This window comes from Ovis aries, chromosome X (genome assembly GCF_016772045.2).
Source record: "Ovis aries strain OAR_USU_Benz2616 breed Rambouillet chromosome X, ARS-UI_Ramb_v3.0, whole genome shotgun sequence".
In the NCBI taxonomy this organism is placed as follows: Eukaryota; Metazoa; Chordata; class Mammalia; order Artiodactyla; family Bovidae; genus Ovis; species Ovis aries.
Window position 1 is genome coordinate 75719767 of NC_056080.1, and position 27404 is coordinate 75747170.

The 27404-nt window shown below is 37.4% G+C and overlaps 1 protein-coding gene across 1 annotated transcript; it reads right to left on the reverse strand.

Annotated features, from left to right (window-relative positions):
• Positions 1-6514: 6514 nt before the first annotated feature.
• LOC101111166 (3-oxoacyl-[acyl-carrier-protein] reductase) lies at positions 6515-8932 on the reverse strand. Its single transcript, XM_012107009.4, has 2 exons — positions 8866-8932; positions 6515-7187 (listed from the first exon to the last, which is right to left on the reverse strand). Exons 1-2 carry the CDS (start codon positions 8930-8932, stop codon positions 6613-6615), a joined length of 642 nt encoding a protein of 213 aa, XP_011962399.4. The 3' UTR covers positions 6515-6612.
• Between the last annotated feature and the right edge of the window lie 18472 nt (positions 8933-27404).

A 27404-nucleotide genomic window follows, 5' to 3' on the forward strand; every position in this document is an offset into this window, starting at 1 on the left:
AACTATGGTTTTTCCAGTAGTCAAGTACTGATGTGAAAGTTGGACCATAAAGAAGGCTGAGAGTTGGACCATAAAGAAGGCTGAGCACCAAATAATTGATGCTTTTGAATTTTGGTGCTAGAAAAGACTCTTGAGTCCCTTGGACAGCAAGGATTTCAAACTTATCAATCCTAAAGGAAATCAACCATGAATATTCATTGGAAGCACTGATGCTTTAGCTGAAGCTCCAATACTTTTGGCCTCTTGATGCAAAGAGCCAACTCTTTGGAAAAGACCCTCATGCTGGGAAAGATTGACGGCAAAAGGAGAAGGTGGAGGCAGAGGATGAGATGGTTATATTGCAACACCAACTCAATGGACATCAGTTTGATCGATCTCCAGGAGATACTGACAGACAGGAAAGCCTGGCATGCTGGAATCCATGGGGTCACAAAGAGTTGGACACAACTTAGCAATTGAACAACAACAACTTTTTCATCAAATTGTGTCTGAAAAATTGGACATGTATAAGCAAACACCTGAAAATGGTCACAGATCTTACACTTTATAGGATATTTAACTGAAAATGGACCATGGACCTAAATACAAAATGCAAAACTATAAGACTTGTAGAAGAAAACATAGGGCAAAATTCCATAGGTTTGGTAATGAGTTTTAGATACAACACCAAAAGCATGATCCATGAAAGAAAATGATAAGTTGGACTTTATCAAAATTGCAAGCTTTTGCTTTGCTTTTGCTTCTAAAGACTACAGCCAGTAGAAGGAAATGATAAGTCAGAGACAGAAGAGAATATTTTCAAATACAAAACATACAAAGTGCCCTTAAAACTCAACTATATATTTAAAAAAAAGCATCACAATTAAAATTGGGGAAAGTGCTTAACAGACACCTTTCCAAAGAGTATATAAAATTGTCAAGTATTTAAAAATGCTCAATATCAGTTGTTATTATGCTTTTCTGTATCCAGCAATGCTCCAATATGTGTGAGCATATTATGCTTATGCTCAGTTGCGTCCAAATCTCTGCAACTCCATGGACTGCAACCAACCAGGCTCCTTCTTCTGTCTATGGTATTCTCCTAGCAAGAATACTGGAGTGGGTTGCCATGCCCTCCTCCAAGGGATCACCCCAATCCAGGGATCCAGCCCAGGCTTCTTAAATTGCAGGAGAGTTCTTTACCATCTGAGCCACCAGGGAAGTTCCCAGTTGTCGTTAAGAAGATGTAAATTAATGCAACAATGATATACCATTACAGGCTTATTTGTAATGTCAATACTCAAACAAAGCTGATGAATAACAAACAATAACAATTACTTGAGAGAATGTCTGGAGCAATGGGAATAATTATTCACTGCTGGTGAGAATACAAAATGGCCCAGTTAGTTTGGAAACAAGTTCAACAGTTTTTATTGTGTTAAACATACAATCCAGTAATTTCACTTCTATGTATTTTTTCAAATGATTTCACACTTTATGGCCTCACAAAAACCTGCACACTAATGCTTATGACAAGATTATTTATAATTGTCAAAAACTGAAAGCAACCAAGATGTCCTTCAATCAGTGAATGGATAAACAAACTTATACTGAAGCTGAAACTCCAATATTTTGGTCACCTGATGTGAAGAACTTACTCATTGGAAAAGACCCTGATGCTGGGAATGACTGAGGACAGGAGGAGAAAGGGCCAACAGAGGATGAGATGGTTGGATGGCATCATTGACACAATGCACCTGAGTTTGACCAAACTCCAGGAGATAGTGAAGGACATGGAAGCCTGATGTGTTGTAGTTCATGGGTTTGCAAACAGTTGGATATGACTGAACAACAACAAAACAAACTGGTACAACCACACATTGGAATACTGTTAATAGATAAAAGTGAATGAACTATCAATTTATCCAACAGCACAGATGAATCTTAAATGGATATTTCTAAGTGAAAGAAGTCATTCTGAAAAAGTTACACACTCTATAATTCCCTTTGGATTTAGAGAGGAATGATTAGGTGAAACACAAAGATTTTTTAGGGTGATGAAACTATGTTATATGATATTGTAGTGGTGGACATTATACTATGCATTAGTCAAAATCCATAAAAGTTTATAGCAGAAAGAGTAAATGTTAATATTTTTCCAATCATACCCAATCAACTAGTAGATAAGGTGGTCTCAGGATGGAATGCAGATTGTGTCAAAACATTCTAACTGTATACAAACATATGAGAGAACCTCACTGAAGGGGATGGAGGATAAGATGCTGACCTAATTAACTTTGGAAGTGAGTAAAGACTGCATGTCTAAAGATGGTAGGTACACAAACATGGTAACTTTGTTAATAGTTGTTTCCCACAGAGTACAGGTTAACAGTTCTGAAATCACTATACAGGTATACTTGAATTGAATGCTTAAGAAAATGATGACAGATGGTGGGAGCCTAGTTACACATTGTTGGAGTGGGAAGTTAAAGTCAAGCAAGGGAGAAGTCTAGAATGATCCATGTGGTAATAGATTTGTGTTGGAGATGTCAGTATAAATTCATATTTAATATACATACAGATGGATACAAATAAAAGTATTTAAGTATGTTTGTATACATGTGTTAGTATACACACATATATTTCCTCTCTCTGTCAGATTAGAGGGTCTAGAAGCAATAATAGCAGTAGCAGCTAGCACAAACACAAAATCCCACATTTGACTTATGATTCTATTCACCTGTGAAAGGGTCCTGGGCTCCTTGAAGAGATGACAGATTAGAGAGCTTGAGCAAGGAATATACAAGTATGCAAGATGAATGTGGAACGCCTTTTATTTCCTAAAAATAGACACAAACAGATTGAGAGAGATTAAGACATGTCAAAGGATCCCAAGAGCCACATGAAAGAGCTTACAATTTGACACAGCTTACAACTGGAAAAGTTTACAATTTGAACAACAAAAAAGCCTACAAAGCTTACAATTTGAGCAATGAAATAAAGTGGTATTAGAATATAATCCAAAGTATAAAATGAATACCCATGAGTGCACAGTATTTTATATAAATGATTGAATAAGTAATTAAATGAAACAATAGACAAAAGCTCCATTCAGAAGAATTTCAAATAATTTATATGGATAGTCTGCCTTCAATGAAGTAGAGGATAGCTTTCATAAGTAAGGGGTATGTATAGTAACTTTCTTCCACAAAGTGCACGGTAAAAAGGAGGAAAAACAGTAACTTTGCAGTGAAGAAATCCAAAAAACACTGCTTCAGTGATAACTCATGTTTATAGTCTGTCCATCTGATATGATGTGATGAGAATGGCACTTTATCTCTACAAAAGCTATAATCCCAATCTAAGAATGAGAAAGCCTTAGGACAAACTCAAATTGAAGGACATTCTACAAAATACCCAACCAGTATGCTTCAAAATTCTCAAAGTCGTTAAAAACAAGATGAGCATAAGAAAGCATGACAATAATTGTTCATTAATTGTGAAGAGCTCCCCTGACGGCTAAGACAGTAAAGAATTTGCCTGAAATGCAAAAGACTTGGGTTCAATCCTTGGCTTGGAAAATCCCCTGGATGAAGGCATACAACCCTCTCCAGTAATCTGGCCTGGAGAAACCCGATGGACAGAGGAGCCTCGCAAGCTGCAGTCCATGGGGTCACAAAGAATTGGACACGACTGAGCGACTAATGGTACACACAGTCGTGAAGAATATACTTTAATAATGTTAACAATAAGGAAAACTAAATGTGGGGTTTATGCAGCTGTAATATTCTTTCAGCTTTTCTTTATTTTTTTTAATTTTTATTTTTATTATTTTACTTTACAATACTGTATTGGTTTTGCCATACATTGACATGAATCCACCACGGATGTACATGCTTTCCCAAACATGAACCTAAACTATCTTAAAAATGTTACTTTTTAAAAAGAAACTAGGCTAGAGCTGAAGATTTCTGCTAGTAATTATAGTTCAATGATCAAAAGTTTATTGCTCGTTTAGGAAGAGACAAATAGTTCAAAGACACATAATAAAATTCAAGGATTATATTTGTGGGAACATGCTATAACTTTAAGGTGGCATTTCAATAAATCTGAAAAGATGTGAATTATTTAAAAAATAATGCTAGAATATTTTTTATTTTTTTAAATTTTTTTTTATTTTTTTTTTTTGATTTAGAACACAGATTTGACTTTATTATTTTTATCAGTCTGCATTTTATATCCTATTCATACTTTTGTACTGACTTTCAATAAAATTAATCTGTTTACATAAAATGATGTTCAGCTCCAATAAAACTGTAAAAAGATTACTTTTTAAAATGCAGTAAATATTTAAAACATTTGAAATGATAATGAAAATCAACATGAACCCAGTGATATTTAAAATTATCATGCTATTCTCACAAAAGAGATCAATGCAAAATAGGTATCATCTGATGTTTTCACTCAATTTGTGACATTTCTAATCTCAGACAAGTATTTTCATTTAAGACTAATGCTTTACCTGCTCCTTGTAAAGACACTGCACTCACTATTACTGCATATTTACTAATGATTGTTCACAATTATTATTTTTCTAAAATTTTCACATAAGAATCATTATTTTCATTAACACAAAAATTCTTAATTTTTAAAATATCAATATTTCTTATGCTGTTTTTAAGAAGCCAGATAATTGAGAGTTTTGAGGAATTAAAAAAAAAAAAAAAAAACACAACCCACGAAACACCAGTTCCACATCCTAAACTGATGAGGTCTATGCAACTCACAGCTGGACCAGGTACTAAAACCAAGTACCATCCCTGAGATTTCCACAGGACACATCTACCATCCACACCTGCTGTTCAGTCACTAAGTTGTGTCCAGTTCTGGCCTCATGGACCGTGCCCACGAGGCTCCTCTGCCCAGTGTAGTCTGTTGTACCCAGCTGCTCACACAGAAGCAGTGCCACCAAAGAAACCGGACTCCAGTCACCTCTGTGTCTAACTGCTCTCCTCAGCCTGTGTAACAGCTGACTATTCAGGAGACGGACGGAGGGCTGCAGTGGGTAACTCCAGCAGGCATGCTAAGGCACCTGCCTGATGCCCTTCAGGTCCTCCTGCTTCGGTGTGCTTGTCTAACTTGCACTTGGCCTGCCAGGTTAACTTCTAGAGTATTCGGCCCAGTACAGCTGAGAGAGCCAATTCCTAGGCAGGTTGATAAGAAGTCCAGGGGTCCCTGAGGAGAGAGAGGTCTGGGGTTCTCAAGGAGGAGGAAAGGACGAACGCTCTTTTTTTCTCTACATTCTTTAGTCTTAGCCACATAAAACATTTTTTTCTTTAAGCCCAGAACTGATGATTACCCAACAACTCAGTTTAAACTTTGTTCTAAGGTTTATATAACAACAATGTATCCTGCTTGAGGACAGTTTCTCCTTCCTGAAAACCCTCTAATCCTGATATCTTAAAATGTGTATTATGGGAGTGGGTCTGGTGGATCTCTCTGTTGTTAAATCCTAATCCCGTTATCCTAAAATGTGAATTGTGGGAGCGGGTCCGGTAAAATTTTCACAAACTTGAGGAATTCTTTTATTGTTATACTTAATTAAAAAGCATCTAACCCCCTTGCTAACACTAGTGAGGGGGGCACTCTCTGTCCCCCTTCTGATGTCTGTGTAAGAAGCTTTCTCAGTCCTTTTCCACTTTAATAAAACTCTTGCTCCACAAAAGCTCTTGAGTGATCAACCCTGGTCCCGGGTCCCAAAGTTAAATCTTCGGAGATCACCAATCCAACACCGTTCACCGTAAGCTATCACAACGAAGTATCTAATGACAATCAGACTCATAGTTTTTCCTACTTGTGTAACAAAATGCATAAATTAAGATAACGTCTGTTTTATTACTTGCAAAATATCTAGACAGTTGGCCCTCTGCATCCAGCCTCAACAGCCATGGGTTCAACCAACTATGGATAGAAAATATATTTTTAAAGTTTTACTGTCTAAATATGTTTTTAAAGTTCCACAAATCAACTATTTATATAGCATTTACACTGTGTTTCAACTATTTACACAGCATTTACACTGTGGTAGTATTATATGTAATCTAAGAATGACTCAGATTCCGGCTGCCCTGGTGGCTCAGTGGTAAAGAATCCACCTGCCGAAGCAGAAGATGAGGAGACACAGGTTCGATCCCTGGGTCGGGAAGATCCCTTGAAAAGGGAAATGGCAACCCACTCCAGTATTCTTGCTGGGAAAATTCCATGGACAGAGGAGCCTGGCCGGCTATAGTGTGAGGGGCTGCAAAGAGTCAGACACAAGTTAGTGACTGAACAACAACGGAGATGATGTGAAGTATACAGAGGTTACACGCAGACCCAGGACACTGTTTTCATAAGGGGCGGGAACACCTGAAGACCAGGGCTCCTGAAGGGAATCCCTGTGAGGAGGGACTGGACACTAACACTGCCCATAAGACACGTGTCATTTGGAAAACGCAGCTGCTCTCCCACTGTTCTTTACAGACATATTTGTATGAAGACAGAAATCAACATCTGTAGCATCAGCAGGTTTGATTAGCAAACACAGGTACAACAGAGACTGCCCGTGACTCCAACAGCAGTGACGGGGCTCGACTACATGGTGAGCTGCAGGCCGCCATCCACCACCAGGACGTGCCCTGTCACATATGGAGACTCTAAAAGAAATACGACCGCCTGGGCCACATCGAGGGCGTCTCCAAACCTCCCCAGAGGGATATTCTTCTTTAGATGTTCTTCGTTCAAGTGTTTCGTCATATCTGTGTGAATGAATCCTGGTGCAACTACATTCACTCTAATTTTCTTTTTCGCCACTTCTTTGGCAAGAGCACGTGAAAATCCGACTAATCCTCCTTTACTGGCACTGTATACAGACTGGCCAGAATTGCCTTTTAAACCAATAACACTTCCTACATTCACAATGGACCCTCTCTGCTGTTTAATCATTGTCTTCAGGGCAGCTCTACAGGTCAGCATGGAGCCCAGGAGGTTAGTGTGGAGCTGAGACAGCATATCTTCAGTATTTGTCCTTACTAAGAGGCTATCCCTGTTAATTCCAGCTGCATTTACCAAGAAATTAACACGACCTAAATTTTTCTCTATCTCTTCAAATGTATTTTGAACATCATGTTCTTTGGCAACATCACAGCTCAATGCCAAATGATCTCCTTCTTAAACCTCTGGAGACCTATGTGAAGAAAGTTGCCCCGACAGTGAACGAGGTGCCTCTGAGCCCAGCCCTCCTAACTAGCTGCGAGCTCGATCCTTCACAGCACCCCGTCTCACTACCAGCCAGAGACTAAATTCGCAAAGCAACTGCGAATCCATTCCTAATAGACAGGGGGGGATGAAATTTTAGCGGAATTTGGCGGAACGATCTCACTGTCCCTTGGTGAAGGTCATCACGGCATAAAATTCAAGGTATATTTGGAAAATGGTAACACGTTTGAAGTGGCTAAGGGATGGAATGTGTTGGGGGTGAGGAATAGAGAGAAAATAGTTTTAAACTTTACCCTTTGAGTTAGGCTAACTTTGATTTTATTTTTGACTCTACCAGTCAGTAAATATGTTACTTTTGAAGGAAAGCCAAACTTTCTAAAATATCCGTTTTCTTAAATCTGTAATTGAATGTAACAGTCCTTTCAAATAAGGAGGACTGAATGAGATGATTCACGAAAAATAAATGCTAGTATTATAAAGAATGCAATTCAGTTGTTTTTACAGCAATTAACTAATGTGCTTATTTCCCATTCAGTTTCCAACACTGGGATCAATCTTTTTCAAACTTTATAAGTGAAAAAAAATGACACCTTGTTGCTATGATTTATATTTCTTTAATAGTGTGAAAAAACATTTAATTATGCTTACTGACCATCTATATTTGCTGTTTGTGAACTGCTCATTTTTTTCCTGAGGCATATTTCCTTCTGGTTCACTTGTATAATTTCTTTACATATTGTTATTATTGTTCAGTTCCTCAGTCATATCTGACTCTTTGTGACCCTATGGACTGCAGCATGTCAGGCTTCTCTGTCCTTCACCGTCTCCCAGAGTTAGCTCAAATTCATGTCCATTGAGTCGGTGATGCCATCCAGCCATCTCATCCTCTGTCGTCTCCTTCTCCACCTGCCTTCAATATTTTCCAGCATCAGGGTCTTTTCCAATGCATTGGCTATTTACATCAGGTGGTGAAATTATTGGAGCTTAAGCTTATGCATCAGTCCTTCCAATGAATATTCCGGACTGATTTCCTTTAGGATTGACTGGTTTGATCTCCTTGCAGTCCAAAGGACTCTCAAGAGTCGTCTCCAACACCACAGTACAAAAGTAGCAATTTTTCAGCACTCAGCCTTCTTTATTGTCCAGCTCTCACATCCATATATGACTACTTGAAAAACCATAGCTTTGACTATATGGACCTTTGTGGGCAAAGTGATGTCTCTGCTTTTTAACATGCTGTATAGGTTGGTCATAGTTTTTCTTCCAAGGAGCAAGCGTCTTTTAATTTCATGGCTGCAATCAGTGTCCACAGTGATTTTGGAGCCCCCAAAAATAAAGTCTGTCACTGTTTCCATTGTTTTCCCATCTGTTTGCCATGAAGTGATGGGACTGGATGCCATGATTTTAGTTTTTTGAATCTTGAGTTTTAAGCCAGCTTTTACACTCTCCTCTTTCACCGTCACCAAGAGGCTCTTTAATTCCTCTTTGCTTTCTGCCAGAAGAATATCTGAGGTAAGCAGGTGTCATCTGCCTATCTGAGGTATTATGTTAAAGTTAGCTATCTTTACATGTTAAAGATAGCCAACATTTCATATCATATATATTGCAAGCATTTTCCCCCAAGCTTACCTTTCTGCTTTATAGCTTTGAGGCCAGATAATTTTAGAGGCACCTTAGTAGTAGTTCTTTCTAACATACTTTCCTTCAGAGTAAAAAAAATCTTCAAATCTTAGAGTTGGAATGTACTTCAATTCTTGTACAGACTTCCCCAATGGCTGAGCAGGTAAAGAATCCACCTAAAATGCAGAAGACACAGGAGATGCAGCCCAACAAACCATTTTTCTCTTTATCAAACTCAAAAATAAATCCAGAACTTCCATCTATAAGTTTCTTGCGAGATGACTATCTATGCTCTGCTTGAATAGTTCCAATTATGAGTGTTCTTCACCTTGTAACATTGAATGTGTCACTTTTTGACAGTTTTTACTTAAAATTCTTTGTGATATTGAACTAAAATATATCAATTTATGATTTCCCTCTTTTGCTTTGGTTCTCTTTAAGATAAACACAAAGCAATTCGTTCTTTTCCACATGGCAGCCCTTGAAATACTTCAAGGCAGATCTCGTTCTTCTCCTTAGTGTTCTTTTTTCCAAAGTATAGCTAGTTGTTAGTACAGGATCAAGTTTTTGACAGTTACTATTAAGAATGTGATTGTCAAGGGGTAAGCAATTTATTATTCAATGGAGTAAAAATAAAATTGTTGCTTCCCACTCGTGAATCTTATTTAAGTCACAAAAGCTGTCCAGATAGGAAGATAGTGGGGAAAAATTAAATGTGTTTCATTGTTTAAAATTCACCTGACTTTTTCCTTTCATCAAATAGTTATTGTATTATATATGTGAATTGGAATGTGTCACCTTTTAAGGGCAATTGTAATAAGAGGTACACTGTATTGAAAAGGTGATTCAAATAAAACATTTAATAATTTACAGATTAGCATATTAGCAATTTCACCAGCTAATCCCAGTGTGTTGGCTCTCAATATGCATTGTACTTTGTTTTTGCTGTTTTAGTCACTATGTCATGTCTGACTCTTTTGCAACGCCATGGACTATAGCCTGCCAGGCTCCTTCGTCCATGGGATTTCCCAGGCAAGAATACTGGAGTGTGTTGCCATTTCCTTCTCCAAGGGCTCTTCCTGACCTAGAGATCAAGCCTGCATCTCCTGCATTGACAGGCACATTCTTTACCACTGAGCCACCAGGGAAGCCCATTGATTGTTCTTACATATACCCAATTTGAAAAGGCAGAGGAATAAGAGATCAAATTGCCAACATCCGTTGGATCATAGAAAAAGGAAAAGAGTTCCAGAAAAACATCTACTTATCCTTTATTGACTATACCAACGCTTTGACTGTGTGGATCACAACAAACTGTGGAAAATTCTTCAAGGGATGGAAATACCAGACCACTTTCCCTGCCTCTTAAGAAATCTGTGGGTAGATGGTAATTGGAGCCATAAAAGTAAAAGACGCTTACTGCTTGGAAGGAGAGTCATGACCAACCTAGATAGCATATTAAAAAGCAGAGACATTACTTTGCTGACAAAGGTCCATCTAGTCAAAGCTATGGTTTTACCAGTAGTCATGTATGGATGTGAGAGTTGGACTGTAAAGAAAGCTAAGCACTGAAGAATTTATGCTTTTGAACTGTGGTGTTGGAGAAGACTCTTGAAAGTCCCTTGGACTGCAAGGAGATCAAACTAGTCAATTCTAAAGGAAATCAGTCTGGAATATTCATGGGAAGGACAGATGCTGAAACTGAAGCTCCAATACTTTGGCCACCTGATGTGAAGAACTGACTCACTGGAAAAGACCCTGATGCTGGAAGAGATTGACGGCAGGAGGAGAAGGGGACAATAGAGGATGAGATGGTTGTATGGCATCACCGACTCAATGGACATGAGTTTGAGCAAGCTCCAGGAGTTGTTGATGTACAGGGAAGCTTGGTGTGCTGCAGTCCATGGGTTGGCAAAGAGTTGGACACTACTGAGCATCTCAACTGAACTGAATCTTACCCACTTGCTTGTGAAAAAGAAGAGTAGATGTGTTAGAAACGGTTGGGACTAATCATTAAACCAAAAATAAGGGGGATATTTATCAAAGGAGGTCATACCATTATTCTCTACCTTATTCAAAGTAGAACAAATATCTGTGTCTTCGAAAAATAATAGGGTAGGGAAGAGGTAGTATTGTGAATTTGAACAGTAAGATAAATGATTGAATTATGATGATTTCTATAAGAAGAGTTCTGAATATAATAAAAATAGAAACAAGACACAATGGACTACAATAACTTCTTGTTTATTTGTTCCTCTTTAATGAGTTATGAATATGAAAATGGGTAGAATAATATTTAGGCACTCATAATTACTATGTAAATGAAGGACTACTCTACTGGAAAATCTGTGTGTGTGCATATAATCATGAATAGTTAAATACAAAAAGGACCTTTGAGGACATTTAACCTCACCTTTGGCTTCCTAGGTGGTGCTAGTGGTAAAGAATATGCCTGTCAATGCAGGAAACAAAAGAGATGTGGGCTCAATCCCAGGGTAGGGAAGATCCCCTAGAGGAAGGCATGACAACCCACTCCAGCATTCTTGCTAGAGAATCCCAGGGACAAAGGCGTTTGGAATTCTACAGTCCATATGGTCACAGTGTTGGACACGACTGACATGACTTAGCACACATGCTCGCAATCCAACCTCACCATTTTACAGATAAAGGAATTGAAGCCCAAAGAGTTGTAATGACTTGACTAAAGACAAAGCTGCTGCTGCTGTTGCTGCTGCTGCTGTTGCTGCTGCTGCTGCTGCTGCTGCTAAGTCGCTTCAGTCGTGTCTGACTCTGTGCGACCCCATAGATGGCAGCACACCAGGCTCTCCCCTCCCTGGGATTCTCAAGGCAAGAACACTGGAGTGGGTTGCCATGTCCTTCTCCAATGCATGAAAATGAAGAGTGAAAGTGAAGTCGCTCAGTCGTGTCTGACTCTTAGCGACCCCATGGACTGCAGCCTATCAGGCTCCTTCACCCATGGGATTTTCCAGGCAAGAATGCTGGAGTGGGTTGCCATTGCCTTCTCCAAAAGACATAGCTAGGGAGTATAAAACCCATGATTATAATTTAGCTTTCCTTAAAACTTTAAACTACTGTCTAAGATTGAGAAATACTTTTTAATAATGATTACTACTATGGGCCTGAACTCAGAATACATGAATCTGGAATCCTGACTCTACCCTTTCTTGGCTGTGTGACCTCACCCAAGTCATAAACCTCACTGTGTCTTGGTTGACCTTTTTACAAAAGTAGGATAACAGTAATACCTCATGAGTAGCAAAAAAGTGATTTAAATAGTTTCTGGTACACTCGATAGATAGCTTTATTGGTAATAATAGTTATCATTATTGCTAGTCAAAGTTTTTTCTGCTTGTAATAATACCCACTTTCACCTTAGAAAAATTCAAGGTAGCTTTCATGAATTATTGCTGGATGTTTAGAAGGATATCTGTATGAAATAAACAAGAAGTATAGATAAATGCTGTTGTGATCTTCATTAACTAATATATTCATCTGGAATCCTTATTAGGAATGTTGTAAGCATCCATGAAATCCATTCCACTATTTATAGGTTCAGTCCTTAGAACATTATGATAGAATTGGTAACTTCATTAAGAACATTAAATTTGGTCTTTTTTAAAAATTTTATTTATTTATTTTAATTTTAATTTTTACTTTATTTTGCTTTACAATACTGTATTGGTTTTGCCATACATTGACATGAATCAGCAACGAGTGTACATCGGTTCCCTATCCTGAAACCCCCTCCCACCTCCTACCCCATGTCATCTCTCTGGATCATCCCTGTACACCAGCCCCAAGCATCCTGTATCCTGTATCGAATGTAGACTGGTGATTCGTTTCTTACCTGATAGTATACATGTTTCAATGCCATTCTCCCAAATCATCCCACCCTCTCCCTCTCCCAGAGTCCAAAAGTCCGTTCTATACATCTGTGTCTCTTTTGCTGTCTCGCATACAGGGTTATCATTACCATCTTTCTAAATTCCATATATATGTGTTAGTATACTGTATTGTTGTTTTTCTTTCTGGCTTACTTCACTCTGTATAATAAGCTCCAGTTTCATCCACCTCATTAGAACTGATTCAAATGTATTCTTTTTAATAATAAATACTCAATTTAATAATAAATACTCCATTGTGTATATGTACCACAGCTTTCTTATCCATTCATCTGCTGATGGACATCTAGGTTGTTTCCATGTCCTGGCTATTATAAACAGTGCTGTGATGAACAGTGGGGTACACATGTCTCTTTCAATTCTGGTTTCCTCGGTGTGTATGCCAGCAGTGGGATTGCTGGGTCATAAGGCAGTTCTATTTGCAATTTTTAAAGGACTCTCCACACTGTTCTCCATAGTGTCTGGACTAGATTGCATTCCCACCAACAATGTAAGAAGGTTCCCTTTTCTCCACACCCTCTCCAGCATTTATTGCTTGTAGACTTTTGGATCACTACCATTCTGACTGGCGTGAAATGGTACCTCATTGTGGTTTTGATTTGCATTTCTCTGATAATGAATGATGTTGAGCATCTTTTCATGTGTTTGTTAGCCATCCGTACGTCTTCTAAATTTGGTCTTTATTGAGCTTATTTAGTGGTCTTTAAGTAGCCCCGAGCTGTGTTCCAGGAAGTGGTTGGTGTTAGTGTGAGGTATGGTGAAGGAAAGGATGAATTGAATTTCAGAATGAGGAATGAATAAAACCTATTACTCCAACTGGTAGTTGCTTTGGAAACAATTTAATAATAACCAGTGTACAAAGTACACAAAATACTTTTCCTTAAAGAAATTTAAAGCTCCCTCCTGCAGCTAGGACCATGAGCCTGAGTCAGGTTACTCTTAGTCAAATGCATTTGAAACCAGGGCTGAAGAGGAATGTGGGACAATGTATTGTTCCCAGCTGTTTGTAGAGTGATATTTATACACTTCTGATCAGTTCAGTTCAGTTCAGTTCAGTTGCTCAGTCATGTCCGACTCTTTGCAACCCCATGAATCACAGCACACCAGGCCTCCCCGTCCATCAACTACTCCCAGAGTTCGCTCAAACTCATGTCCATCGAGTCAGTGATGCCATCCAGCCATCTCATCCTCTGTTGTCCCTTCTTCTCCTGCCCCCAATCCCTCCCAGCATCAGAGGCTTTTCCAATGAGTCAACACTTAGCATGAGGTGGCCAAAGTATTGGAATTTCAGCTTTAGCATCAGTCCTTCCAAAGAACACCCAGGACTGATCTCCTTTAGAATGGACTGGTTGGATCTCCTTGCAGTCCAAAGGACTCTCAAGAGTCTTCTACAATACCACAGTTCAAAAGCATCAATTCTTTGGTGCTCAGCTTTCTTCACAGTCCAACTCTCACGTTCATACATGACTACTGGAAAAACCATAGCTTTGACTAGACGGACCTTTGTTAGGAAAGTAATGTCTCTGCTTTTCAATATGCTATCTAGGTTGGTCATAAGCTTCCTTCCAAGGAGTAAGCGTCTTTTAATTTCATGGCTGAAATCACCATTTCCAGTGATTTTGGAGCCCCCCAAAATAAAGTCTGACACTGTTTCCCCATCTATTTTCCATGAAGTGATGGGACCGGATGCCATGATCTTCATTTTCTGAATGTTGAGCTTTAAGCCAACTTTTGCACTCTCCTCTTTCACTTTCATCAAGAGGCTTTTTAGTTCCTCTTCACTTTCTGCCATAAGGACGGTGTCATCTGCATATCTGAGGTTAGTCATATTTCTCCCGGCAATCTTGATTCCAGCTTGTGCTTCTTCCAGCCCAGCGTTTCTCATGATGTACTCTGCATACAAGTTAAATAAGCAGGGTGACAATATACAGCCTTGACGTACTCCTTTTCCTATTTGGAACCAGTCTGTTGTTCCATGTCTAGTTCTAACTGTTGCTTCCTGACCCGCATGCAGGTTTCTCAAGAGGCAGGTCAGGTGGTCTGGTATTCCCATCACTTTCAGAGTTTTCCACAGTTTATTGTGATCTTCACAGTCAAAGGTTTTGGCATAGTCAATAAAGCAGAAATAGATATTTTTCTGGAACTCTCTTGCTTTTACCATGATCCAGCAGATGTTGGCAATCACAAGGTTAAATTTATTGTATCAGCTGAACTCTTCATGTTATTGACCAAGTTAAGCATTGAATCTGTGTATCCTGATTTTATAACTCAGTGTTTTTTCTACTACTAATAAGAACTAATATTTACTCAGTTACTACTCTATTAACCTGTTTCCTTTATTATAAACAGGATACTGTCATTACCTCACTTGGAGGGTTGTAGTGAGGGATTAAATGAGGTATTTTGCACTTGGAATGGTTCCTTGTGCATAGTAAATGCTCAAAAAAATTTAACTGTTTTCTCATTTTCCAGTCTTGGAAGGTTTCTCTTAAAATCTAGTATTTATTTTATTGTTTTATTTTAAATTTATTTATTTTAAATGGAGGCTAATTACTTTACAATATTGTATTGGTTTTGCCATACATCAACATGAATCCACCACGGGTATACACGTGGATCTGGCGTTTAGAATTATACCCAGTGTATGTTTCTGCTCCAGATCTCACTTTTGTGTTATCATTGTCTCTGTACCAGTATATGATCTTTCCTCTAGAACTAAGATATGAGCCCCTATGTTTTGTACAGGAAATTTTAGTCATATTAATTAACTAGATCAAATTTATCCAGCAAGTTAGTGATGAGGCTGGCACTTCAAACCAGAATTTTTTTTCATACTGAGCTTGGTACATAGTAGGCATTCCATAAATCTCACAGTGTATGAATGACTCAGTTTTATTTTATAATTCATTCATTATATCATTCACCAAGTATTTATGTACCTCCCTTATGAGGTATTGCATTGGTTAGGGTATTGCATCTTTACTAAAAGTGTGACTTCACTAGTGTTTGGGAAACTACATTACATTATTTAATTTTATCAAACTAACTGCTTGATCAGAGTCAATCTACCTGATTATACTGCCATTCACCATGTATTTGTCCATCCTGCCCACATGGATATCATGAGATACCCTGTCAAAAACCCTGCTAAACTCCAGATACAGTCTTTTATAGTATTCCCTTTAAAAGTTAGCTCAAGATGCAGCATAGTGTAGTGGTTAGGTACCAGAATTTGAAGTTGAACTTGGCTTCAAATCCAAGCTGTTACTTTCTAGCTGTGTGGACTTGGACAATTTACTTTTATGTTGATTTAAAATATCTAAAAGCTTGTTTCTTCATCTATAAAATGAGAATAATAATATAGTATGAGATAACAGTATAAAATATAAAATAATAAGACATAATAGCATAATGACATGAGATTGGTTAAAAACCAAACAAACCTCTAGGGAAAATGTAAGGTGCATGTGACCTTCTTGCCACAGTGCCAAGCCATAGAAAATGTTGTTATTATTGTATCTCTTAAATGGATGTAGTAATTATCTCATAGGGTGGTTGGGAGGTATAAATACAATGATGCATGTGAGTTAGCAGGCATTCAGTTGGACCCCTTCCATCTACTCTCCCCTTTCTTTCTCTCTCTCTCTCTTTTTTTTTTCCCTGCACTTATCTTCCTTCCATTTTCCTCTAACTCCTCTCATAGCTCAAGTACTCAAGTGCAGAGTTGGGATAAATCAGCTCAGGAAGCCTGACAATAGCTTCCACCAAATCTCCCTCCAGCCTGTGTTAGGTTCCTAGTCAGTGTCCATTCTGTGAGACCTACAGCCTACCCCAGGATTTTAGATTTCCAGTGGATTTTACACAGACTACTGCTGAATGGGAAGCTAATTAAAATGTTTACTCACTGCAGATCTGGGCTCCATCATATGTAGGGACTTTGTGATGAAAGATAAATTCTCTAAACTTGTCAGTCCTCTGTATGGTTTCCTTTATAAGAAACAACTATGCCCCATGACTTAATGTAAATGAGCCTATATAATAACCTTTTGCCAGTCCCTTTAATTCGAGCTTTAACAATACACTATTTAACTGCCCACAGTTGTGTTCTGGTGTCCACTGACTGAATAGAGAAGGAAACACAAAAGCTGCAACAAAATTAGTAGCTTGCTTCATTTCTGCTTGTTTTGTTTTTAGATTACTGTAGATATGTCATTTCTAGTTTCCAGGTCTCAGTTCCTCCAGCTATGAAATGTGGTACTCTGTTGGATCATTTATAGTCTTAATATTTATGCTTCTATATGATGTGAGTTTGTTTATTTCCTATTCAGTTGATCTGACAGTGATAATACCTCACATCTGCAAAGGTATTTTGCCTCTTTTTTTTTTTTTAATAAAAGGGCTTACACACACGTAAGCTCACAGTGTTCTCATCATTACTCTGCAAAGTACATAAGGCCAGGAAACTTGAACATAGCACATAGAAGTTAAATATTTTTCCCATGGAAATACAGCATATTAGTAATAAAACGAGGATAGACCTCAGTTCTCCTAACTCCTAATCTAGTGTAACCACACAGAAAGTTGAATTACTGTAATATGGCTGTGTTCTAGAAGAATTTCCCCTTAAAAATCACATCCCCTTTAACATCGTTATTTTTATTGTGATTTATGCTAGTTATTTTTAAGAGGATAAAGCTGTCACTTTATGTATTTTTTTTTCTGAGCACAAAACTTCCTATATACCACAGAAACTAATAAGCATAATTTGGTAACTATTTTAATAGATAATAACCCCCAAGCATCTTAGTGATTACTTCATAATATCCATGCTGTGAAGCTATTTTCTTCCCACCAAACTTATGCAAGTCAGCTAAGAAGTAGATGATGATCTTTAAATGGAGGTGCCTCCTAAACAAGTGTGTCCAGAATTATCTATAACAACTCTATTTAATTAGACTTAGAAATTCAGCAACCTCACATTTTTAAGAATAGAATTTGGACCAAGAAAGTAGTAAAAAAAATGTGTATGTGCAATAAAAATATTTGTTAAAAATCAATGTGTATTATTTATAGCATAATTCCTTTGGCACTCCCCCTCACTTCTCAAGAGGCTGGTTATCTGGTGTCTAAATCCTCTGCATATTACAAGTGAGAACAGGAGCTACAAGAGGCAGGCACACTGGCAACCAAATTGAGAACTGAGTTTGACAAAATATGGGGAAGGACAGAAAACCAGTAAAGCCCAGAAATAAGAACTCACAAAAAACTGCAGTCTCGATTAATTTACCAAGGGAGGAATCAGACCCTGAGGGCATTGTTGCATCAGAATATAGTACACTATTCAGATTCTGAATGGTGTCCCTAGCTCATTGACATATTTGTTGTTGTTGTTGTTGTTGCTGTTCAGTTGCTAAATAGTGTCTGACTGTCTGCGACCCCATGAACTGTGGCACGCCAGGCTTCCTTGTCCTTCAGCATCTCCTGTAGCTTGCTCAAACTCATGTCCATTGAGTCGGTGATTCCATCCAACCATCTTATCCTCTGCCACTCCCTTCTTATTTTGCCTTCAATATTTCCCAGGGTAAGTGTCTCTTCCAATGAGTTGGCTCTTTGCATCAGATGTCCAAACTTTTGGAGCTCCAGCAACAGTCCTTCCCATGAATATTCAGAGTTAACTTCCTTTAGGATTGACTGGTTTGATCTCCTTCCTGAACTAGGGACTCTCAAGAGTCTTCTCCAGCACCACAGTTTGAAAGGATCAATTCTTCAGCACTCAGCTTTCTTTATGGACCAACTCTCACATCCATACATGACTATTGGAAAAACCATAGCTTTGATTATATGGACTTTGTTGGCAAAGTGATGTCTCTCCTTTTTAATATGCTATCTAGTTTTGTGATAGCTTTCCTTCCAAGGAGAATGCATCTTTAAAATATTAGCCAAAATCAGGAAGTGGGAGGGGGGTTCAAAATGGGGGAACACGTGCACCTGTGGCTGATTCATGTTGATGTATAGCAAAAAAACACCACAATATTGTAAAGTAATTACAGTCCAATTAAAATAAATATATTAATTTTTAAGTTATTAAAATTATAGATTGTGTCCTCTGCTTAGAAAGACAGGGGAAAATTCTAAAGAGAGACAGTCCTACTTTGAGTGCTAAATTTTAACTTGTCTGAAATGTAGAAATCAAGGAAGACACATATTAGTTAGGTTTTACTTTTATTTTTTCTTTTTACTTCAGTATAAACTAGTTTTAATCAAAATGAAGATGAAGGCATGATTATTTATTTTTAAGATGAGTTGTTAAAAAATAAACCTCAGCTATTTGGAAAACTGTGCTGATTGGAATGATTCATTCCTGATGGTTCTTCATAGCTGAAGTTTACTCTAGTTATATAGCAAATTAGTCAGCATGAGTTATTTTTCCCTAACTTGGTGATCACAGACAGAAAATTGCATACACTGAAATATCTGCTAAATTTGCTTGCAATTAATTCCTTTCTGGACATGGTAACATCGCAGAGCATTTTAGGCAATGGAATACGGAATGCTAAATGCAGAGCTTGCTACAAATCACACTGAGCAAAAGAGAATGTTTTGGACATGACTGAGCAACTAAGAACATCCTAAGCTTTAAGCATCTTCTCTGAAATATAAAAACTGAACTGTGAAACTTTATGACTGATGCCAACTAAATGATTATATTTATGAAAAAAGAAAGTTAGTGACTCAGTCATGTCCGACTCTTTGGAACCCCATAGACTGTAGCACACTCACCTCCTCTGTCCGTGGAATTCTCCAGATAAGAATACTGGAGTGGATATCCATTCCCTTCACCAGGGGATCTTCCCAACCCAGGGATCAAACACGAGTCTCCTGCATTGCAGGCAGTATTTTTTACTGCTGAGTCACCAAGGAAGCCCATTTATATATTTCTTTAAGTTTGAATGACAGCCTCTAACAAAGATAAGAGAGTCAGCAAGTTATAGGTCTGCTATTTTCTCCTGTGCTAAAAAGACATATTGTAGAACTAACTGAGATAAGAAAGCTTCAGACAACTTTGAACCTGGAGAACCATAAGCCTGAATTGTTTCAAGGGACCTATAATTTGATACTTGTAGGAGTCTAACTGGTGGATCTTGGAATAGAAATAAATTGCAAAAGCATATGAATTAGACTTGTTTCCAAGCCAATATATTGCTGCTCGAAATTGGCTGATGGTATTATGCAGCAGAAGTGTGATAGGTAACCAGTAGGGCTAAATGTGTTAATTATTGTTTTAGTGCAAAATTAATTAATACACACACATACATCTGATCATAGCTTTTTAGGTGATACATTGTAAACTAGTAGAGCACTCCCTCACTCCCTTCCCTGTAATGGTTTGAGGGAAACATTCTTCTTCCCACCGCTCTCCTCTCCTTTCCACTCTTCTACCCTTAGTAATTCTTTAGTAGCAGTATTATCAATGGAACTATTAGGCAAGCAAGATACCTCAGCATATCTTGGACAGAAGGTAATGTTTTCTACACATTTGGCTTGCATGCTATGTTTCTAATATACTATTTTGCTCTGGTTGTGTGCTTGGAATGGTTGATCTTGTTAGTTTTAGTCACTCGTGAGTTCACTGTGAATGTATCCATATGCTATGTCATATAGTAGTTTCTCTTAATCTGATTAAGTAGGGCTGTTTGAGCTTTACAGCAAGCATTCTACAGGAATCTGCTTAGCAAGAAGTGCAGTTGGACTCATCTGCTTTGATAGAAACTGCAGGCAAGTTTACATACTTCTTTATGTGCTGGCTGATATATTAGTTTATATTTATTTGGCTTTTAATCTTTCAGATTAGATGCTTTTTTCTCCTTTATAACGAGATGACATCATGTACCCAGAAGTCATGTGCATATTTTCAGGCGAGATCATGGGAATGTCGATGAATCTGGAATAAAATATTTTACTAGTGCCAGTGATCCTAGTTAACTGTCCAATTTCTTCATTTTTGCTGTGTATTTGTTTTGAAAATACCTATGTTTTATGACAATCAGTAGTACTGTGGAAAGTACAGTCTTCTCAGTAGGGACTATGATAGAAAATGACACAGTCTGCCTTCTCTGTGAGTAAACAGTCACTAGGGAAACTCCTTAGGAAAATTTAGAGACTGTTATCTGACTTTATATCTGTAGCTCATAATATGTAGATAGGATGATAGAAAACATTTTGTTTTATGGATAAGTGCACTAGACATAGGTTTTTAAGTTGGGTAAGATTGTTTATAGTCTCTTACTAAACATGAATGTAGTCAGTGTTTAAACATTAGGGACAAAAAATGACATTGGAGAAAGACTTATTTTGTTTTACATGATTTTATACTATTCTAACATAATTAAGCACATATTTATTATTTCTGCCCTGGAAAACCTAGTTGTTTGATTTTTGGAATAGGACAGAGACTGTTTACATATCTGTTGTACCCAGAGATGTTTTTGGAGGAAAATAATTCAACTTTCATTCATAAGGACTGTTGCTTCTCAGAATTCATGATGTATGGCAAAATAGTCATTTTAATGTTAATTTTGTTTATTGTGATGAAATATGAGTGCAGAAAGAGGTTGGTTATGCTTATTAACATTTACCTTTGCAAAGCCCATATATGACTAATATCAATGTGCAGCTTATCTAGTGAAATGAAAGTGTTAAGAGTTTATTTCTAGAGTGTGGTAGTTGTCAACTCAGACTAGCAGAAATGCTAATTACCACAATGTTTCATCCAAACTGATTTCACGTGTGACTAGATAGTTGATGGATACCTGTGCATGCACACCCAGACAGAAACAAGCCCTCTGTTGAAAGATGAGATGTATCAAATGCCAAAAATGTTGTCAATACAAGTCCTTTTCAAAATTGTAAAGGGAAAGTGGGCAAAAAGAATTTACTATGACAATAAAGAATGAGTCAATCAAGAGCAATAAAATTCAGTTGACAAATTGAATAGCAGTTGTTGCTACCCTTCAAACCTGCAATGACACCTTTGAAGCAAATTTAATTAAATCTCAGCTAAGGTATTTGTCTGTTATTGCTAACTACCTATATATTTCTCTGTGTTTAGTTTGCAATATCTACATATTAAATTTTGTTTCTTCATATGTAATTAGACTTTTCATCCTAATATTTTTGAAGTTTTGTTAACATAATTAATGGGAAAAGTGTTTATCAGTCTGAGACTCCTGGGTTTTCCAGTGTTCTAACATGCCCTCTGCAAGTCACTTGATAAATATGACGATTTGAGACTATCACTCTGTAGTACCCAGTAAGTTTGTAAATATGAAGGAAAGCACACATAAACTGACAATATTTTATTACTTAGCTTATATGCCTTTTTTGGAGACAAGACTATCCCAGAGATACTGGCTCTCTGAAGCCCAGGATATATTTTCCAACTTTAAAGAAATATCAAAAAATTATGATTTCAAATATTTACATTTTATGTCATTGAGTCTTTAAAATTTTTATTTATTATTATCATTACTATTATTTTTACTTTACAATATTGTATTGGTTTTGCAACACTTTATGTGTTTATTATGGGCTGCACTGGGCCATCATTGCTGTGTGTGGGCTTTCTCTAGTTGCATTGAGTAGACTTCTCATTGTGGTGGCTTCTCATATTGCAGAGTCTGGGCTCTAGAGAGCATTGGCTCAAGTAGTTGTGGTGCATGGGCTTAGTTGTCCCACAACATGTGAGATCTTCCTGTAACACGGATTGAACCAATGTCTCCTGCACTGGGAGGCAGATTCCCAACTACTGGACCACCAGGGAAGTCCCTATGTCACTGAGTCTTTATTGTGCATTTTCTTTCTTTTTTTTAATTTTAATTCTAATTTTTTATTGTGCATTTTCATTGCACAGAATGCCATTCAAAGGCTTAAGCAATATCACAGTGCTTTAGTTTTTCACTTAGCAGAAAGACAATTAGTTCTGAAATAACTTTCCTGCCATTTTCCTGATTAGTACCACTTTACTGCTTACTTTTGCAGATGGCTATTTCATTACTATCAAGATGAAATTCTAGAGTATTCTTGGTATTCAAGTAATATCTACCAACTATATAGGAATTGCTTCAGACTTATTCAGTGGCTGGAATTTACCTTTTAAATATATAGCAATGTCAAAGACTGAATAGAAACCATGGTTCAGTCTCATGACATATCCTGGCTACATTGGGGGTTAATTATATTTATTTTTTAAAAGATCTACAATTCAGTCATGAGAAGCCAGCCATTTCCAAAATATCATAGGTATATGACAAAAAATCCAATTCTGGATTTAATAGTGAAATCTGATATTCAGATATTTGATTATTATAATCGAGTTGTCCTAGCACTGATGGTAGTGAGGTTTCTGTACTTTATTTTCTATGATTAAAATTATAATTCAGATATAGTCATTTTAGGCCATTAAAGAACATTTGATTGGAGTCTCAAATACATAGATCCATGTGTAATAACAATAGAAATGAGCTAAAGTGATGAGGGAACACTTCTTTAGAGAAAGCTGTTTTAACACAATACATCATGTTCCATGACAAATTCACAGAAACAACTCAACAAATCACCAGGTAGTTATTAAGTGATTTTTGTGTGCCAGGCCCATGTAGGAAAAGTAGAATAAAGTTGCATGTGCTATACTTTGTTCAATTGCTAGTTAATTGTTTAAGTAAAGGCTGCAGCTAAATGCTAAGCCTGGTTAGAAGGTGCATTTACTCCTAAAAACACTGGCTATATGTGGTCAACGCAATTTTTGCATAGTAATTATAAAGTACCTATTATAAAAGAAAGACATTTAATAAGCAGTTACAGGAATTTTTAAATGTAGCTAACAAAAGTCAGCTTTGGTTAAGGGTTGATTATATAGTTTGTGAACTGCACAAATTATTGCTTTTCCTCTTTCTCTTTTACTTCTTGTTTTTCCTCCATGATGCCAGGACAGGTAACACTTTATACATTCCATTTTGCTATTTATTAGTTCCCATGTAAAAAGATTTAATGGAAGAAGTTGAAATATGATGTTCAAGATAATATGTGAATTGATTTCAATTATCCATACTATCTTTATGCACTAGGATCATGGCTAAGTAGAAGTTGAATATTATATCAAAATATAACAGAAGCATCTGTGTTGTTTAGTTGCAAGTCTGACTCTTTGCAACCCTGTGGACTGCACCACATCAGGCTTCCGTGTCCTTCACTATCTCCCAGAGTTTGCTCAGACTCACTTCTATTGAGTCGGCGATGACATCCAACCATTTCATCCTCTGTTGGCCCTTTTTCCTCCTGCCCTCAATTGTTCCCAGCATCAGGGCCTTTTCCAATGACTCACATCTATGCATCAGGTGGCCAAAGTACTGGAGTTTCCGCTTCAGCATCAATCCTTTCAATGAATATTCAGGATTGATTTCCCATAGGATCGACTGGTTTGATGTTGCAGTTCAAGGGACTCTCAAGAGTCTTCTCCAGCCACAGTTCGAGAATATCAATTCTTTTGTACTCAATAAACTCACATGGATAATGATTTCCTTTAAAGTGTTCTCCTGACTATTGGGTATTTTAAAATGTAGTAAGGAAGTTTAGGTCTTCCCAGATGGCTCTAATGGTAAAGATCCCACTTGCCAATACAAGAGATATAAGACACTTGGGTTCGATCCATGGATCTGGAAGATCTCTTGGAGAAGGGAATGGCTACCCACTACAGTATTCTTGCCTGGGGAATCCCATGGACAGAAGAGCTGCAGTCCATAGGGTCACAAAGAGTCAGGCAGGACTGAAGCGACGTAGCACCCACGCACACCCTTGGCACCCATGCACAGCCTTCTTTGTGGTCCAACTCTCACATCCGTATACGACTACTGGAGAAACCATGGTTTTGACTATATGGACCTTTGCTGGCAAGATGATGCCTCTGCTTTTAAAAAATACACGTTTGTCATAGTTTTCCTTCCAAGGAGCAAGTGTCTTTTAATTTCATGGCTGCAGTCACCATCCACAGTGATTTTGGAGCCCAAGAAAATTAAATCTGTCACTGTTCCCTCTTTTTCACCTGTTTGCCATGAAGTGATGGGACCAGATGCTGTGATCTTAGTTTTATGAATATTGAGTTTTAAGCCAGCTTTTTCAATCTCCGCTTTTTCACTCTCCTCTTTCACACTCATCAAGAGGCTCTTTAGTATCTTTTCATTTTCTGCCATTAGAGTAGTATAACTTGCATATCTGAGGTTGTTGCTATTCCTCCTGGGATTCTGATTCCAGTTTGTGATTCATCCAGCCTGGCATTTCACTTGATGTACTCTGCATATAAGTTAAATGGGCAGCAAGACAATATACCGCATTGATGTACTCCTTTCCAAATTTTGAGCCAGTCCACTTTTCCATGTCCAGTCCTAACTGTTGCTTCTTGACCTGAGATATTGAGGATTACTGAGTATTCAATTTTATAGATGATAATAAATTATGAAAAAAGTAAGAATTATGTAAGTAAAGAAGATAAGAACATCACAATCAGATGCTTGGAAACACCATCGATGTGGATAAAATTTTTGCTGATGGTGGCAGATTCAACTTTTTAAATAAATCAAACTTCACTTTACCAAATGTCTTCCTAGGGAATACTGAATATATAGGAATTTTTTTTTCTCTATGAATGGAGCATACAATGGTATGGATATTTGGAAATTGCGCATATTTAAACAAAAGTTGTTACATATTACAAAACTACTTTGGAGTGAAGTATGGTGAACTTAACTTTCTAACTGTGCATTATTATTATTTACATATATTGCATATATAGGGCTTATAAGAGCAAGGGAAAGTGGATAGAGGGCTGGGGAAAATCAGATTAAGATAAAAAATACTATGGATAATACACATGCAGTTAATTGAGATTATCTGTTTATTTTGACATTCTTCCTGATGTTCTATTGAGTAATCATTGAAAAAGTTGCTTTTTGTAGCTTATGCAGATAGCCCCAGAGGATTAACATACTGAAATAAATAACCTAGTTTTCTAAGTGTGTAAGGTTTATATGAATATATAAATATATATTATGGTCACAGAAAATAGGACACATTTGATAGAATTAATGTAGTGAAAGATGCTTGCTCCTTGGAAGAAAAGCTATGACAAACCTAGATAACATATTAAAAAGCAGAGACATTACTTTGTCTACAAAGGTCTGTCTAGTCAAAGCTATAGTTTTCCAGTAGTCATATATAGATGTGAGAGCTGGACCATAAAGAAAGCTGAGTGCCAAAGAATTAATGCTTTTGAGCTGTGGTGATGGAGAAGACTCTTGAGAGTCCTTTGGATGGCAAGGAGATCACACCAGTCAATCCTAAAGGAAATCAGTCCTGAATATTCATTGAAAGGACTGATGCTGAAGCTGAAGCTCCAATACTTTGGCCACCTGATGCAAAGAACTGACACACTGGAAAAGACTCAGATGCTGGAAAAGATTGAAGGCAGGAGGAGAAGGGGGATGACAAAGGATGAGATGGTTGGATGGCATCACTGACTGGATGGACATGAGTTTGAGCAAGCTCTGGGAGTTGGTGATGGACAGGGAAGCTTGGTGTGCTGCAGTCCGTGGAGTAGCAAAGAGTTGGACACGACTGAGTCACTGAACTGACTGAAGGGGGTGGGAGTGTTAGCTTGGCAATGGTTAATGATGGGGGAGTGGTGGCTCACAAAAATATAATTTCTCTCCTCTTGTGAAGATGGTCATCTGTGTGACTTACACTTCAAGCACATTTTGAACAGCATCTGTGAACATATTTGCCATGACTCCATCTTGAGTAAAAACCCTGTTTTCTTAGAGTCAGATATTGTGTCTGGTTAGTGCAAGTACAGATTTCAGTGTCTTTGCATCACCATTCTTCATGTTGTGCCTTTCTGAGAACTCAATTGCCAATTCTGGCTGAGACCATTTCTGATCATTCTATTTATTGTTGTGCGTTATTTTATGCTTTAGTTCCTCTTAGCAATCACACACTACAATTCTGACAGGCAAAGACATGTCAATAATTAAATTTTTTCCAATTAATTAATACACATATTATTATAAAATAACCACTCAAGTGTTTTATGCTACAGCAGGGGTCTATTTTGTGACAGATAAAAACAATTAAGGCACTAAGACTCTAAACTTACTTGGTGACTGTTAACTAAAGTGAAGTGTTGTTCCTTTCTTTTTTCATGTGGTTATAAAACATGGCTAAAAAGGAAAAAAGAACCAACAGAGAATTTCAGATGACTGTGAAAGGATAGAAAAGGAGTGTTCTGAAATTGTTTATCAAATATTTAATAATTTAACCGCTTAAAGTTCATTAAACATTAATCAATTAAATGTTTCATTTTTAAATGACAAATCTGAAAAGAGAAGTTTTATTTTTACAGATAGTGTGGGAATTTTCCTTGGTATGTAACAACTAAAAAGTGAAGAATTAACAGAATGATTCTATTCTTTCAAAATGATACATAAATTAAATATTTCTGTTAATATTTCATTGCTATAAGAGGCCAGTAAAGGCCACATGTGTTAGGTGGCCTGCAAAATTTATGATGGGGCCCTG

Bases quoted from the DNA above. Each gene is read 5' to 3' on its own strand.
- LOC101111166 (XM_012107009.4), bottom strand. From the start codon at position 8,932: ATGTTAGAAAGAACTACTACTAAGGTGCCTCTAAAATTATCTGGCCTC. The intron at 7,188-8,865 runs GTAAGCTTGGGG...CAGAGGTTTAAG, and splicing joins CAAAGCTATAAAGCAGAAAG to AAGGAGATCATTTGGCATTG.